Genomic DNA, 14,315 nt, shown 5'->3' with positions numbered 1-14,315 from the left:
AATTCCGTCTGGGTGAGAGAGGTAATAAACGAGCGGATTTGAGGAAGATTGCAAAGAAACGGGATTTGTTTGAATGTAGGAAGTGTCAGTAATGTGAATGCTGCGAGTTGTCGTTCCTTTATCGATGGAGTAAAGCGAGCAATCTTGGGGAGAGGCATAGACAAACTCAGCGGCAAACGGAGAGGGCAACAAATCTCCGATAGCAAAAGGAAAACGCGTAGAGAGAAGTTCTGTCATTTGATCGGACTACGAGATAAGGACAAAAGCCAAAATAAAAAAACAGTATCCAACACTGTCGACGCGATATCTGTAAAGGGAATTATAATCGGGCGCTCCGAAAAACTCCGAATCGTACTTGGCGAAAAGTTCAGCTGAAACACATCGAAATTTGTTGTTCTCCAGTTTTCATCAACTGTCAAACCTTTCAAATATCCAGGTTCGTCCCCAGTATGAAAATAGACAGAAGGGTAGTCTCCCATCAAACAGGAATGAATAGCAACATTCCTCCCATCTCCAATCATAATTTACAAATTGGGAATGAAATAATGGTGAAAAATGAAAAAATCTGAGTTTTCATTGTTTCTAAATTGCAAAATCGATTTGCCTAATATCAGAGAGCTAGAATCCTTTGCAGAAAGTGTCGACGGTGACAACAAGATTAATCTCGTTTCAAATATGTCTCTCCGTCATGATTCGATTTGTTTTCCTCCTAGTTCTACTTATTCTGCTGTATATCAAAAATATGTGATAGCCGCATAAGAGTGTAACAATAATAGCATATTACAGCACGACGACACACACGCAGGGGTAAGAATCACAAAGAACAATAGAACATTCCGTATTATTGAAAATTGCTTATTTAGAAGTAGAGAATCGATGGCTGACGATTATGAGGATGACCTTTCCGATTATGGGTCTGATGATGTAATCTCTTTGCATAAATATTGAATCATAGCATGTAAGCAAGTCCAGAGGTTCTCTGTCAACAAAGACGAAATCAAAACGAGGAAGGAAGAAAGGCTCAAAGAATAAAAGCACAATTTTGCGAGAAATGCAGCAGATAAAGGAAGAGGAATTCCAAACGCCAATCGAGGGCGATTTGGTTGTAGCAAATATCACTCCCTTTTCCCAGTATATTTTTAAATTCTTTTCTATGTTCTAGTAGCGTGGATGACATTGATCGAATCTGTGGACGTCGCCCGAATCCCAACTCGTCGGATGGGTTTGATTACGCACTGAAGCACAAAGGAATCTCCTATCTGCATCTGGAATGGGTGACTCGTCAGCAGCTCGATCTGTTCAACTTCAAAAAGAATGTAGTCGTGAACCGTTTCCTAAAACGTCTCCAAGAGTCCGACGAGGACCCCAACACCGAGATTCTCTTAGTTCCCAGCGAGAACTTCCTCGTTGACTCGGTCATCGACTGCGCCGACGCCATCATCGAAATCAATCCCGCTCTCTACCTCACTGGCTGGCGTCTTCTCGGTCCCGAAGAGGAAATCCCGCGCGCCGTCAAAATCCAGAACCTCCCGCCCACCTGGCGACAGCGCCTCGGCGAGCCCGAAGAGAAGGAGCCGATCCGCGGGAATATGCTGGACGAATTGGCGGGCGAAAACCCGTTTCTCCACCTGTACAAGGACATTTCGCGGTTCTACCCGCCCAAATCCGCGAAAGGCCAGGTGGAGCCGGATATCCGCGGGAGCGTCTATCAGTACGAACGAATCTATTTCGTGAAGTGGATGGACCTGAGTCTGAGCGACGCCACGTGGGAGCGCGCATGTGACATCAACGTACCCGCTTCGATCGAATTCCACGTAGGACGACGCGAAGATCCAGCAGTTCGTCGACTACAACACCATTCCCCCGCGGTTACTCGCTCTCTACGGCGACTATCTCCCCGAGAACTACCTCTGTTTCCCCGTTTCTCCGTTTTAAGGGTAGCTCTGTTCCTGCCTCGGCCGCCGCCAGACCACCCGACGTCGGTGCCGGTGGTGCAGCAAATCACGAAGGGGAAGCGCGGACGTCCTCGGAAGATCGACGCGCCGCGGCGTCGGAACAAGCTGCGGATGTGTATCGACCCGAACGTGCCGGTAGTGGACCGGAGTGGGCGCGAGGGAGGCGGTTGAGTGTAGACGAGGCGAAGGCGAACGGGTATCGGCCGCCGCTGGGCGGCGTGTGGCGGCGGATTCTGAACATCGTGATGGTGCTGAGCAACTGCAGGCAGCTGGACATCGCGACGTTCTGCGGGTTCGCGCAGAGCTCGCTGAGTCTCTGGGTCAACGGGAAGTACTGCGGAGACACCAAGCAGATGCTGCAGAAGCTTAAACACTGGGTCGATAAGACCTATCCCGAGCTTGGAAAGTGGAAACGGGGAAGGCCGTGAAGGGTAGAATCGCGCGCGCCAACACGCAACTCGATCCGTTCTTGAAAGCCTGCCATCCCTGGCTGTCCGAGTACGTGCGAAGCCACCCCGAGCTCGACTTGAACGAGAGCGACGTCGACGTGCTGCTCGGCGTGCAGGAGGAACAAAAACCCGATCCCAAGCCCTCCAAACGCGCAGCCGGCGGCGCCAAGCCCTCCAAGCGCGACGAGATCTTCGAGATTTCCCCGTTCCCGCCCGCCACGCACAGCGAGAAACTCTATTCCAGCGACTTCGACTTCCAGCAGGCCATGAAATACTGTTCCGGGTTCGGACCCATCGGCACGTGCTCCCTTCTCCCCGAAGAGCCCGCCAAAGCCGACCAGCAGGACCGCACCGTGATTTTCCGCGTCATCGACGGCGTTTCCTACGACCCTCCCGCGGTTATCGCGCCGTCGCTCGCGGAGAAGAAGCCGGTGGTGCTGCCCCCCGCGATTGCGGCGCCGCTGCCGGGGAAAGTGGAGCTGACGTACGTGCAGAGCGTGGGGTTGGAGGAGGTGCGCGCGGTGCAGGAAGCCGGGCTGGACGCGAGTTATTCGCTGAACGACGTGATGAAAACAGTGATCTATAATGATCATGAGATCGATCCCGCGGGGTACGCGGTGCGCAACATGGTGATCGGCGTGATTGACAACACCGTGGAGAATTTCGGCGGGCTGCGCGCCTGCGCGGCGGAGCTGCGGAACGGGAATAAATTCGTGTTGGAAGTGAACAATCTGGGCAGCTCGGCGGAGTGCGTGCTGCCCATTCTCAATTCCAAGAGCGCGTTCGCTTTCAATCCACAGGTCGCAGCCGAGAAAACCCCCGTTTCCGAATCGGGAGCCTCGCCTGTGCCGACGGAGCCTCGAGAAGGGGAAACTGGGGAAACCGGGGAACCAGCAGCAGCAACAACAACAACAACAAAAGGGAATGAAATGGAAGAAGAAGAAGAAGAAGAAGAAGAAGAAGCAGAGGAAGCAGAAGAAGAAGGAGAAGGAGAAGGAGAAGACGAGGGCGAAGAAGGAGAAACTGGAGAAACCATGGAAACCGTAGAAACGCCGATCAAAGAAGAAGAAGAAGAGGAAGAGAGTGTGAAGGTGGAGGTGAAGGTGGAGAGGGAGAGCGCGAAGAAACCGGCGTCTTCCCGCGGGCAGTCGATCGTGCCGTCGACAAAGATGATCGCATTGAACCGGGCGAAGAAGCGCGCGTTCGCGGAGAGCTGCGCGCGCAAGAGCGTGACGGTGGACGATCTGATGTGCATGCTGTTTAAGCCGAGTCGTCTCAACGCTCCCATCGCGTTGCTGCCGCCGCCTCCGGCATTGCCGATGCGGCCGAGCTTTTCTCGGTACGAGTCGTCCCCGACGTACAAAAACGATCTGCGGCTGCGGGACTACCAAGTGGTGAGTTTGAATTGGATGGTCGAGAAGTGGCGGGCGCACGAAGGAATGATCCTGGGCGACGAAATGGGCTTAGGGAAGACGATCCAAGTGATCGCTCTGCTGCACCATTTCATCACGGTGGAGAACCAGGAGGGCCCGTATCTCGTGATCTCGCCGCTGTCGACGCTGAAGAACTGGCTGCGCGAGTTCGCGACGTGGACGTCGATCCGCGTCTGCTGCTACCACAGCGAGGGGAAGGGGAAGGACGAGCGTCAGCTCATCCAGGCGTACAACTGGTTCTTCAAGGGCCTGCCAGCGCGCGGGCTGTACAAGTTCAACGTGCTGCTGACGACGTACGAGGTGGTGATGAAGGACTGGGGCGTGCTGGGCGACATCGCGTGGGAAGGCGTGGTGATGGACGAGGCGCACCGCATGCGGAACAACAACTGCAAGTTCATGCAGTTCATCTCCAAAGTGAAGACCGAGCACAAGCTGCTGCTCACCGGCACGCCGCTGCAGAACAACACGGGCGAGCTCTGGCCGCTGCTGAACTTCATCGAGGTGAAGGAGGCGGGGACCATGGCGCGGTTCAAAGAAGCGTTCGGCGATCTGCGGTCCAACGAGCAGGTCGAGAAGCTGCGCGCATTACTCGCCTCCTGCATGCTGCGACGCGTCAAGGAGGACGTGGAGAAGAGTATCCCGCGGAAGCAGGAGACCATCATCGTCATGCAGCTCACCACCACGCAGAAACAGTATTACAAAGCCATCTACGACCGCAACCGCAGCTTCCTCTACAAGGGCTGCAAGAAGTCCACGGTCCCTTCCCTCATGCACATCGAGACGCAGCTCCGCAAGGTCTGCAACCACCCCTTCCTCATCAAGGTACCCTCCTCTCCCCGCGGTTATCTCTAGGGCGTTCGCGAGAAGGAAGAACAGGCCGCCCTCGAAGCTCAGCAGGCTCAGCAGGCTCAGCAGGCTCAGCAAGCCGGCGAAAATGGCGGCAAAACCGCGGAGGGCGAAGAAACCGCGGGATCCTCGGCGTCTTCGGGTTCCGCGGTTTTGCCGCCCATCGTGTCGTGCTCGGGGAAGATGGTGCTGCTGGACAAGCTTCTCCCGCGGTTACAGTCGGAAGGGCACCGCGTGCTGATCTTCAGCCAGGTATTCCCGCGGTGCGTGGTCGATCGTAGTTCGTGAAAATGCTGGACATCCTGGAGGAGTACTGCCAGCTGCGCGCGTTCAAAGTGGCGCGGATCGACGGGCAGACGAAGGGGAACGACCGGCAGACGGCGATCGACGCGTTCTCGCGCGAGGACAGCGACTGCTTCATCTTCCTCCTCTCCACGCGCGCTGGCGGGTTGGGCATCAATTTAACCGCGGCCGACACGGTGGTGATCTACGACTCGGACTGGAACCCGCAGAACGACTCGCAGGCGACGGCGCGCTGCCACCGCATCGGGCAGAAGCAGGAAGTCTCCGTCTACCGCCTGCTCACGCAGAACACCTACGAGTACGAGATGTTCGAGCGCGCCTCGCGCAAGCTCGCCATCGAGTCCGTCGTCCTGGACCGCGAGAAACCCGCGGGAACCGCGGGAGCCGCGCGGGAAGACTCGGTGTTGCCCGAGGAATCGACGATTTCCGCGGTGGATTCGGAACGAATCGGCGGCGACGACGCGATGGAAATCGAGTCGGTTTCGCTGGGAGAGGAGCGGAGCCGGCTCAAAGATCTGCCGAACGACGAGGAGGACTCTCCCCGCGGGGAGAGCGACGACTCGCGGGACACGAAGGCGACGCTGGAGGACGATCCGTCGATCGCCACGGAGAAACCGGAGGCGCTGTGCGACTACGACATCCCCGAAACGCCGGTTGTGGTTCCGAAGAAACACCGCGGGCGGAAGCGGACGAAGCAGCGGACGCTGGAGGACGAGCTGAACCCGCTGCGACGCAGCAAGAACGAAGTGGAGGAGATGCTGCGTCGCGGATTGTACAAGTGCGTTATGGAGGACGCCGATACCGACGCGCTCGATTTCGATTTGGATCTCGACGCCATTCTCGCGGGGACACACTCCGTTTCCACGGTTTCTCTCTTTGATGTAGGCCATCGCGCCGCATGCTGCGGATCCCCGCGAGGACGCGGCCAACCCGCATGCTGCAGGGTCTCCCGCGGGGGGCGGTACGATCTACACGAAGCGGCAGTTCAATCCGGAAGCGAACGCGTCGCAGATCGAGCTGAACGACCCCGAGTTCTGGGAGAAAATGCTGAACCATCCGGACGCGGACACGCTGTGGAAGCGACTGCAGGACACGCATTACATGGAGGACCACGCGCTGGTGCTCACATGGACGCGCGATCTGGAGTTCTTGGTGAACGAGCTCTCCGAGGAGCTGCGGGAGGACAACACGAGCGAGTACGCGCTGCACGAAGCGGAGACCGTGAATCGAATCCTCGTCACCGCGTCCGGAATGCCCACCGTCTTCGGCAAGAAGCTCGCGCAGCAGATGTTTCATTGGATCGAGCAGCTCGAGACGCTCCGCTTCCGCCGACGCACCACCAAACGACCCGGTTTCCACGATTCCACGATTCGATGTAGACGATCTGCTGCTGAGCGCGCCGACGAAAGCTCCGGACACGATCCAGGGCATGTGCTTCCGCTGCTATCGCGAGGAGGGTCCGGAGAGAGAGCACCAGCTGATCGCGTGCGCGGGTCGCTGCTGCCGGCAGTTCCATTTGGGCTGCGTGGGGCTGAAGCAGGCGCCGAGCAAGTGGAAGTGCCGCGCCTGCGTGACCAAGCAGCGCGAGTGTTTCCTCTGCCATCGACGCGGACAGGAGGGAGACGCGGTGGGGAAGGGCAAGAAGCGGAGCTTCGCGTTCTACGAGCAGTGGCTCCGCGTGAACGACATCGAACAATTCATTACGCTGTTCGGATCGGGCGGAGTGATCGACGCGGATCGCAGTCTGTACCAGATCGACGAGCCGCTGATTAAATGCGCGCAGCACAACTGCGGATGCTTCTATCACATGTCGTGCGTGCAGAAGGCGGCGGACCGCTTCGTGCGGTATGAGGAGCAGCATCCCTGCATGTTCCGATGCCCGCGGCATTATTGCAGGCTCTGTGGAAAGAATGCGCTGAATCAAGTGTTGTTGGTGTGTGTAAAGTGTCCGAACGCGTTCCACGCGAGCTGTCTCAGCACGATTCCGCACCAGACGCTCGTTCGTAAGTTCATTATTTGTAACGAGCATGATGCCGAAACCAAGCCGTCGAAGCGGAAGAGCGCGACGGAGACTGCGGGAAAAGACGACAAACGCGCGGAGAAGGAGGGCGGCCGCGTGGAGAGCGCGCGGAAAAGGATGCGCGTGACGCGCCGCAAGAATGCTCCGATCGCAGAGAATGCCGATGGGGAAGACATGGAGCTGTAGTTATATTATACACGTATCGTTTTGAGCGCTTGTTTGTTGGGATGACACATGTGAGAATGGACCAATCAGAAGACGGGAAATAAACTAGCTTAACTATTTTTTTTAGATTTTGCTATGCGGATTCGAGAGCGGTTGATGGTACTCATGGGATACGTGTCAGACACGCCCACAGCGAAGGATGCACATGACGAATGTTCTTTCCCGACGCTTGGGTTTGACAGTATTCTGCGGGTAATGTCCTATCTCGACAATCAATCGCTGTATCAGGTCAGTTGTACCAGTAATTAGTACGTTTGACATTTACCTTTTACCCTCAGTTTTGAAAATATTGTTTCCCAGAAGAACCTCTGGGAGCACTGTATTATTAATCTTGACGAAGTGAGTCTAGACTGCTTGTATGGCAACCTTCGTAAATATGGCCATCTCATTTCAACTCTGACCATCCGAGGTTCCTGCAATCGCAGGCTCTATGAGTACCTTTATTATTTTGTCCGTGTCTACTGTATTAACCTTCGCTTCATTTCCTCCTTTGAGGTACCTCATCTTTTCCCGCTCGGCCCAGAAGCTCGAGCCTTTTCGATTCCTTTTCCATCCATTGCTTCTGAATATTCTACTCTACAAGAAACCAATGAACGCTATATGATGTTCTCTACACACGATGGCATTTCACAAAGTGTTGAAACCCATGGTCAAAGTCTTGAGGGTTTCATGCAGAGTGTGTGGCAATTCGAGATCAGTAATCACATCCAGCCCGGCTTTTCGATTACCTTTTGCTGTTACATCAACAACTATTGTGTTGGCTCGTTTACTCTTAATGATTTTACCGTGGCTTCCATGTATGCGATTAACATGATGTTTCCTATTCCACCCTGTTCGCTTTGCCAAAGACGTTCTCGCCTGTCGCTGTGTGTTCGTTGCAAGAACCAGCTTCCTTTCGGAGCTGGCTACGTACGCTTCTCCTCCACTGGTCGCATTTCGTTTTTGAAGGGACTCGCTGATGTTAACTACATCGACCGTTCGGTTCCTGCGTACCAGACCGCTTGATTTTGCATGCCCTTTTCTTTTGGCGGAGTGTTTGTTGAAGTCATTCGGTAGTGAGTGGAGTAGGCAGGTATGTGTGTTGTGCGCAATTCGTTTTGGAAGGTAGGAGAATCCGTTGCGTAGAAAAGGAGTTGAATATAAAAGGCACCGATAGACTTGTGATACTGACGAAACGTGTTTGGTAAGCAAGAGTTACAGAACAAAATAAAAAACTCAATCCGACAACAGCAAACACTCACAAAATAGAACGATACCCTCCATTGTTCATTCCTCCCCCAACCACTGTCACAAAAACATCGCTTTGCGATCCCTCCTTCCCCTGTTTCCAACAAATCGCGAAATGCAACAAACAGCGCAAACAAAACTACCAATTCATTCAATAACCAAATTGTTTCAGCTCGAAATACTTAAAAAGAGGTTTTTTGATCAGCTGCTGCATCACCCATTGCTTCATCTCCGGACTCATCTGCCCCACCAGCGCCATCAGCGTCCGCAGGTACAATTTGGTCTCCTTGCACGGGAATCGCACATAATCTAGCAGACACGCCATCACGAATCCCATCAGCTGCATGTCATGCTGCACACTATGCAGCAACTGCGCGATGCACTCGGCCGCGCTCTGCGCGGGAGCGTTCTTTCCCGCGGCTTTCTGCACTCGCTCCTCCTCCATGATCCAGAACATCACCACGAACCGCAGCACCGCGGCGCTGTGATCGAACACGGCGCGCAGAATCGCGTTCATCGCCGCCTTCTCGCGCATCACGGCCTCGGCGGCCTCGGTGAGCCCCAGGCGATCCAGCTCTTCAACGTACGCCATCACCGGCTCGGCGCGAAGCGGCAGCACGCGCGCCAAGAAGGCCTCGCGGTCCTGCCCCGAGAGCTCGAAGTTGAACTCGGGCGGGACGTCGTCGAGCACGCAACGGCGCGCTTCTTGCGGGAGATAGCGAAGCAGGAGGGAGCAGCGCGCGGCGAGGAAGCCGGGGAAGGACCCGCGGAGCAGGGAGAGAATAGAGAGGCCGTTGCTGGTGTAGCTGCAGAGGAACTGGGCGAAGGGCGTGCGCATGAGGGAGAAGAGGGAGACGACCAGGTCGCCGGCGAGGGAGACGAGCGGCGCGGTCTTCTCGGCGATGAGCACGCGGAGAACTTGCGGCCGCGTGAGCAGCTGCAGCCAGGAGAAGAGAAACGCGGGGCAGGCGGTGGGGTTCACGGCGAGGAGGAGCGCGCAGAACTGCTGGGCGAGCTCGGTGCGGACGGGCGGCTCGGGCTCGGCGACGACGACCTCTTTGAAGAGTCCGGCGAGGATGCGGAGGAAGAAGAAGGGGTAGAAGTTGCGGATGTTGAGGTCGTGCATCTCGAAGAGGAGCGCCTGGACGACGTCGAGCTGCGCCTTGAAGACGAGCACGCGGTTCTGCGGGGCCTCGCGGTGCACGAGGATGCCGAAGAGCACGATGACGAGGTCGCAGATGTAGTTGGCGGTGCGGTAGGGATCGTTGAAGTTGGTGAGGTAGATCTGCATGGACTTCCAGAGAAGCAGGTAGAAGGTGATCGAGGCGCCGTCGTCGCCGATCGACTGCACCACGCTGTCCACCAGCTCGACGAGCTCGTCCATGCGCTCGGGGTAGTAGAGGACGTCCGACTCGCTGTTCATCCACTGCACGAACGAGTCCATCTTCTGCTGGAGCATCTTGCACACGTCGCTCTCCAGCGTCTGGTTCACGTGCACGCGCAGCGCCAGCAAGCTCTGCTTCTTGCGCAGCGACTCCACCAAGCTCACCACCGACATCCGGCTCCCCTCCACGTCGAACTCCTTCTTCCCGTCTTCGCTCGCCGCCAGCTTCTCCAGCGTCTCCATCGTGAACGGCAGCTGGTCCATCGTCACCAGCTCCCGCATCAAGACCAGGTCGATGATCACCAGGAAGACGAAGAGCTTGATCGAATAGTTCGCGAACCCGCACGTGAGGAAGCTCCGCAGCATCTCGTCCAGCTTCCCCAGATCCAGCAGCTGATTGGCCGCCAGCGTCACCACCGCGGGGATGCACTGCGGCATCGGCTTGATCTGCGCGGCGATGTCGTGGAACTGCGCCGTGATGTACTGCGGGAGATTGGGGAACTTGTTCTCGACGAGGATGCGCGCGATCCGCATCACCAGATCGAACACTAAAAAGTTCGTGTACACCTTGGGCTGCGCCATGTTCTTGACGAACAGCTCGACGATGCGCTTGTCCTGCTCGGGGATGTGGGTCTCCAGCTTGGCGTTCTCTTTGAGGCGGCTAATGCAGGCGAGGGCGTCTTCGAGCTTCGCGTTGCCCATCTGCTCCGCGTTCTGCGCCAGATCGAAGAAGAAGTTCAGCTCGCGCGCGATGTACTGGTAGTACATGTTGATGAAGCAGTCGTGCAGCGCTTCCTGGCTCAGGACCACGTCCTGGAAGGTCAGCGCGTTGCTGTTCCCCGCGTTCGGGGAGTACAGCGACTCCTGCAAGGCGGTGAGCTCGCCGTTGGAGATCTTCTCGTTCTCCGTCATGTCCGCCTCGCTCACCAGGTCGTGGAACTTCTTCGACAGCGCCTGCTGCGTGTTGCTCACGATGTTCCCCGTCATTCCGCTCGCGGCGGGGCTTCGCTCGTTCTTGGAGGCCGTGAAGTACTCGCGCGGAACGTCGAGAATGCGGGTCTTGATGTGCTGGTAGACGAGATCGTGCATTCCCAGCTTGATGTTCTGGTAGACCACTTCGGCGTACATCTGCACCCACTTGAAGTACTCCTCCAGGCTCCAGCCCTGGCGACGATACATCACGTTGAGCAGGTCGAGCAGTCTGGCTTCCCAGTCGGCCACGCGGATGAGGAGCAGGCTGTCGATCAGCGAGAGCGCCGCGTTCTTGAGGTAGCCCTCCAGTTTCTGGTTGTCTTGGACCTGCACCAAATCGCGGAGGAACATCGAGTACACCGACTCGAACACCATGATCGCCAGATTGTCGAAGACGTGGAATCGGTTGATCTCGCGGATGAAACTCTGCACCAGGTTGCTGATGTTCATCTCCCCTGCCGACATGCCCTGCTGCTGCATCTCGTAGTTGTTGTTGCCATTGTTGTTGTTACCATTGTTGTTGTTGTTACCGCTGCTCCCTCCATTGTTGTTGTTGTTGTTGTTGTTGCCGCCATTATTATTGTTGTTGTTGCCATTACCACTATTACTATTATTATTATTATTATTACTGCTGCTGTTGTTGTTGTTGTTGTTGTTGTAGTAGCCGCCGTTTCCACTGTTCATCGGCATGGAATGCGGCTGGAATCTCCGCGGAACGAACTCGCGGATCTCCTTGTTCATGAGATCGCGCAAGCCGTGGCTTTTGGCCTGGAGATCCTTCAGCTGCGGGTAGTTCTTCAAAAAGTAGTTATAGACGTCGCTCTGCGACGCGTTGGGGTTGAAGTCCTGATTGTCCGTCACGTCCGGGATCGCCAGATACAAGTCGGAACGCACGAACTGGATGCTGTCCTCGCGGTACTTCATGTACTCCAAAAAGTTCTTGAACAGCCGCGCGAAGTGCTCCTTAATGCCCGGGACCATGTAGATCTCCTTCAGCAGCGAGAGCAGAGCGACCAGCCAGGGCTGCGGCAGCTTGATCACCTGACTCTCCTTGCATCCGCGGAGCAAGAAGCACACGAACTCGTAAACGTACCAGAGTCGTTTGTGGTAGAAGGAGCTCAGCAGCAGGTCGGTGAGGTTCAAGTGCAGCTGGCTGAGGCAGATGTCCTGCCCGATGGTGAGCAGACCGAGCCACCCGCCCATGTTCTTCAAGAAGAGGTGCTGCTCGTTCAGGACCTTGATGTCGCTGGTCAGAAGCTCCTGCGTCACCTGGATGGAGGTGTCGATCACTTGGTTGAACAGCTCCCGGCCCTTCGTCTTCACGAGGTAGTTCACCAGCGAGAGATAGAGCCCGTGGTAGTTGTCCTGCCGCTCCACGCGCGAGCGCACCAAAAAGTCCACGAACCACTTCTCCGTGTCGTTGGTCAGCAGATCGCTCAGATCGTTCACCTTCGCGCTCAGATTCATCTCCGTCAGGTTGTTGATCAGCATCGAAATGCGCTCCTTCAGCCGGTCTTCCGGCTCCGCGTAGTCGATCGTCCGCGTCACCGGAACGATCTCCTTCTGGATCTCGCGCTGCCGGTTCTGCAGCTCCGACAGCTGATCGTTCGTCGGCGACAGCATGCGGTCCTGTGCCCCCATCGTGCGCGCCATCTGCGCCTGCATCTGTCGCTGCGCCTGCATCTGCGCCTGCATCTGCATCTGCATCTGCGCCTGCATGGGGTCGCCCATCTCCATTCCCTCGCCGTTCGCGTAGCTCGCGCCCTGCTGCTGGTGCTCCGCCACGAGCTGCCACAGGATCTGCGACAGCAGCGTCAGCTTCTGATTGCGCACTTGCAGGAAGAGCTCCTTGGTGATTCGCAGGCCCGGCAGGAGCGAGAACCACTCGCCCAGGACTTGCTGAAGGAAGTCGGGGTCGGGGACTTCGGGAGCGAGCGCGATGAGCTTATAGACGATCTCGCTGACGCTGTCGGGGGTGAGCATGTTGTAGCAGACCAGCATGTTGATGAGCTTGAGCAGATTGGTCCAGAGCACGTCGATCGGGAGAATGCTTCGGAGCAGCAGCAGAACCACCTTCGCGACCACGTAGCGCGGAATGCCTCTCGACACCACTTTCTGGTGGAGATCCTGGAAGAGCGAGACCGCATTGCCGGTCTCGAAGAGGATCGCGTCGATGCGGGACGCGACGAAGTTGAAGTTCTCGCGCCCGGGAGAGAACATCTTGCTGTGCACGTCCTCGATGCGACTGGCGCGCTCCGGAGAGATGTTCAGCTGGTTCTTGCACTGCAGCAGGAACACGCAGGTGTACTCCGCGTCCAAAAAGTTGTCGATCACGCCGTAAAACCCGTCCAGATAATCGTTCAGCAAGGGAAGCAGCAGGTCGATGAGGTACCATCCGGCCGTCTCCCAGTACTGGAAGATCGCCATGCGCACCTTCTCTTCCTGCTTTCGACAGTGCAGGAACGAGAAGTGCACCAGCATCTGCAGATTGCGGATCACCAGCGACGCGGGCACCGTCGAAAACATCGTGACGAACTGCGGGATATCGCAGCACGACTGGTACAGAATCTTGAAGAAGTTGTAGTTGTTCATCTGGTCCCAGCCCAGCTGGTACGCCTTCATGATCGTCGTCATCGCCATGTTCGCGTTCTTCGCCAGAAACCGCTCCATGACCTCCTTCAGGAACGCGTCCTTGTGGAACTTCCGCACCACCAAGGTCTCCTGGATCAGAACGGACGCCGTGAAGTCGATGTACGTCTCGTCCCAGGGCCCGTTCAGCTGCACCAGCGCGTACATCATCACCGTCACGTCGCGCGCGTTGCTCCACAGCGACGTGTAGAGCCGCCGCGCGAAGTCCGACGTGCTCAGCAGCTGCATGAACACGTGGACCAAATCCAGCGACGTCCAGCAGGACGCGAACTCCCCCGCGGCGATCTTGCTCGGCTCCTACGCTCACAAGCCCCCCTCAAATCGCTACGATCTGATGCGGCGAGTTCTTGAACACGGAGATCCGCTTGCTCATGTGGATCAGGAAGCTCAGGAAGAAGCACTGGCTGCCTACGCCTCACTCGCCCCCGTCGCTCGCACTCTTGTTCTTCCACAGCGAGTACAGCCAGTCGTTCGGGAAGCCCTGCTTCAGCAGCCGCAGGAAGAGCGGCACCAGCCAGGTCAGGCACTGCGGACTCACCACCTCGATGTTGGGGCTGTCGAACAGCTTCACCAGCTCACCGAAGTCCATCGCGGGGAAGCTCTCCCGCACCACTTTGCTCAGCACCTGCACGTCCCACTGCGCTCCCTCCGTACCCGTGATGTGGAAGTCCTGCTTCACCTTCTGCACGCTACAACTGAGACCATCCCCGCGGGACTACTCCGCCTCGCGCGCCTGCGCTCCGCGATTGTCCATCTCAAACTGCGCGGGGTCGCCGATGGCGCCGGCGACGAGAACGGCGAAGAGCCCGCGCATGTCGAGGGTTTTGCCGGGCTCGCCGGCAATGCCGAAGA

General features: G+C 56.8%; 3 protein-coding genes; 1 reads left to right on the top strand and 2 right to left on the bottom strand.

The window, feature by feature from the left end:
- Window positions 1–1,589: 1,589 nt before the first annotated feature.
- GSBLH_T00003110001 (uncharacterized protein) lies at window positions 1,590–7,218 on the top strand (the record flags this gene model as incomplete). XM_013041785.1 has 5 exons in its annotated part: window positions 1,590–2,103; window positions 2,133–2,361; window positions 2,391–4,659; window positions 4,702–4,935; window positions 4,965–7,218. The coding sequence occupies 5 exons, from the start codon at window positions 1,590–1,592 to the stop codon at window positions 6,363–6,365; spliced, it is 4,647 nt and encodes a 1,548-aa protein (XP_012897239.1). The 3' UTR covers window positions 6,366–7,218.
- A 4,393-nt stretch (window positions 7,219–11,611) lies between these two features.
- On the bottom strand, window positions 11,612–12,437 carry GSBLH_T00006579001 (uncharacterized protein; the record flags this gene model as incomplete). Its single annotated transcript, XM_013041784.1, has 2 exons — window positions 11,612–11,660; window positions 11,734–12,437. The coding sequence occupies 2 exons, from the start codon at window positions 12,435–12,437 to the stop codon at window positions 11,612–11,614; spliced, it is 753 nt and encodes a 250-aa protein (XP_012897238.1).
- A 191-nt stretch (window positions 12,438–12,628) lies between these two features.
- GSBLH_T00007112001 (uncharacterized protein) lies at window positions 12,629–14,277 on the bottom strand (the record flags this gene model as incomplete). Its single annotated transcript, XM_013041783.1, has 5 exons — window positions 12,629–12,646; window positions 12,711–13,760; window positions 13,792–13,871; window positions 13,902–14,152; window positions 14,183–14,277. 5 exons carry the CDS (start codon window positions 14,275–14,277, stop codon window positions 12,629–12,631), a joined length of 1,494 nt encoding a protein of 497 aa, XP_012897237.1.
- Between the last annotated feature and the right edge of the window lie 38 nt (window positions 14,278–14,315).

Source organism: Blastocystis hominis, assembly GCF_000151665.1.
Source record: "Blastocystis hominis, Singapore isolate B (sub-type 7) whole genome shotgun sequence assembly, scaffold_25".
In the NCBI taxonomy this organism is placed as follows: Eukaryota; class Bigyra; order Opalinata; family Blastocystidae; genus Blastocystis; species Blastocystis hominis.
The sequence above is the reverse complement of the archived record's forward strand: the minus strand, read 5'-3'. Positions and strand labels throughout refer to the sequence as shown.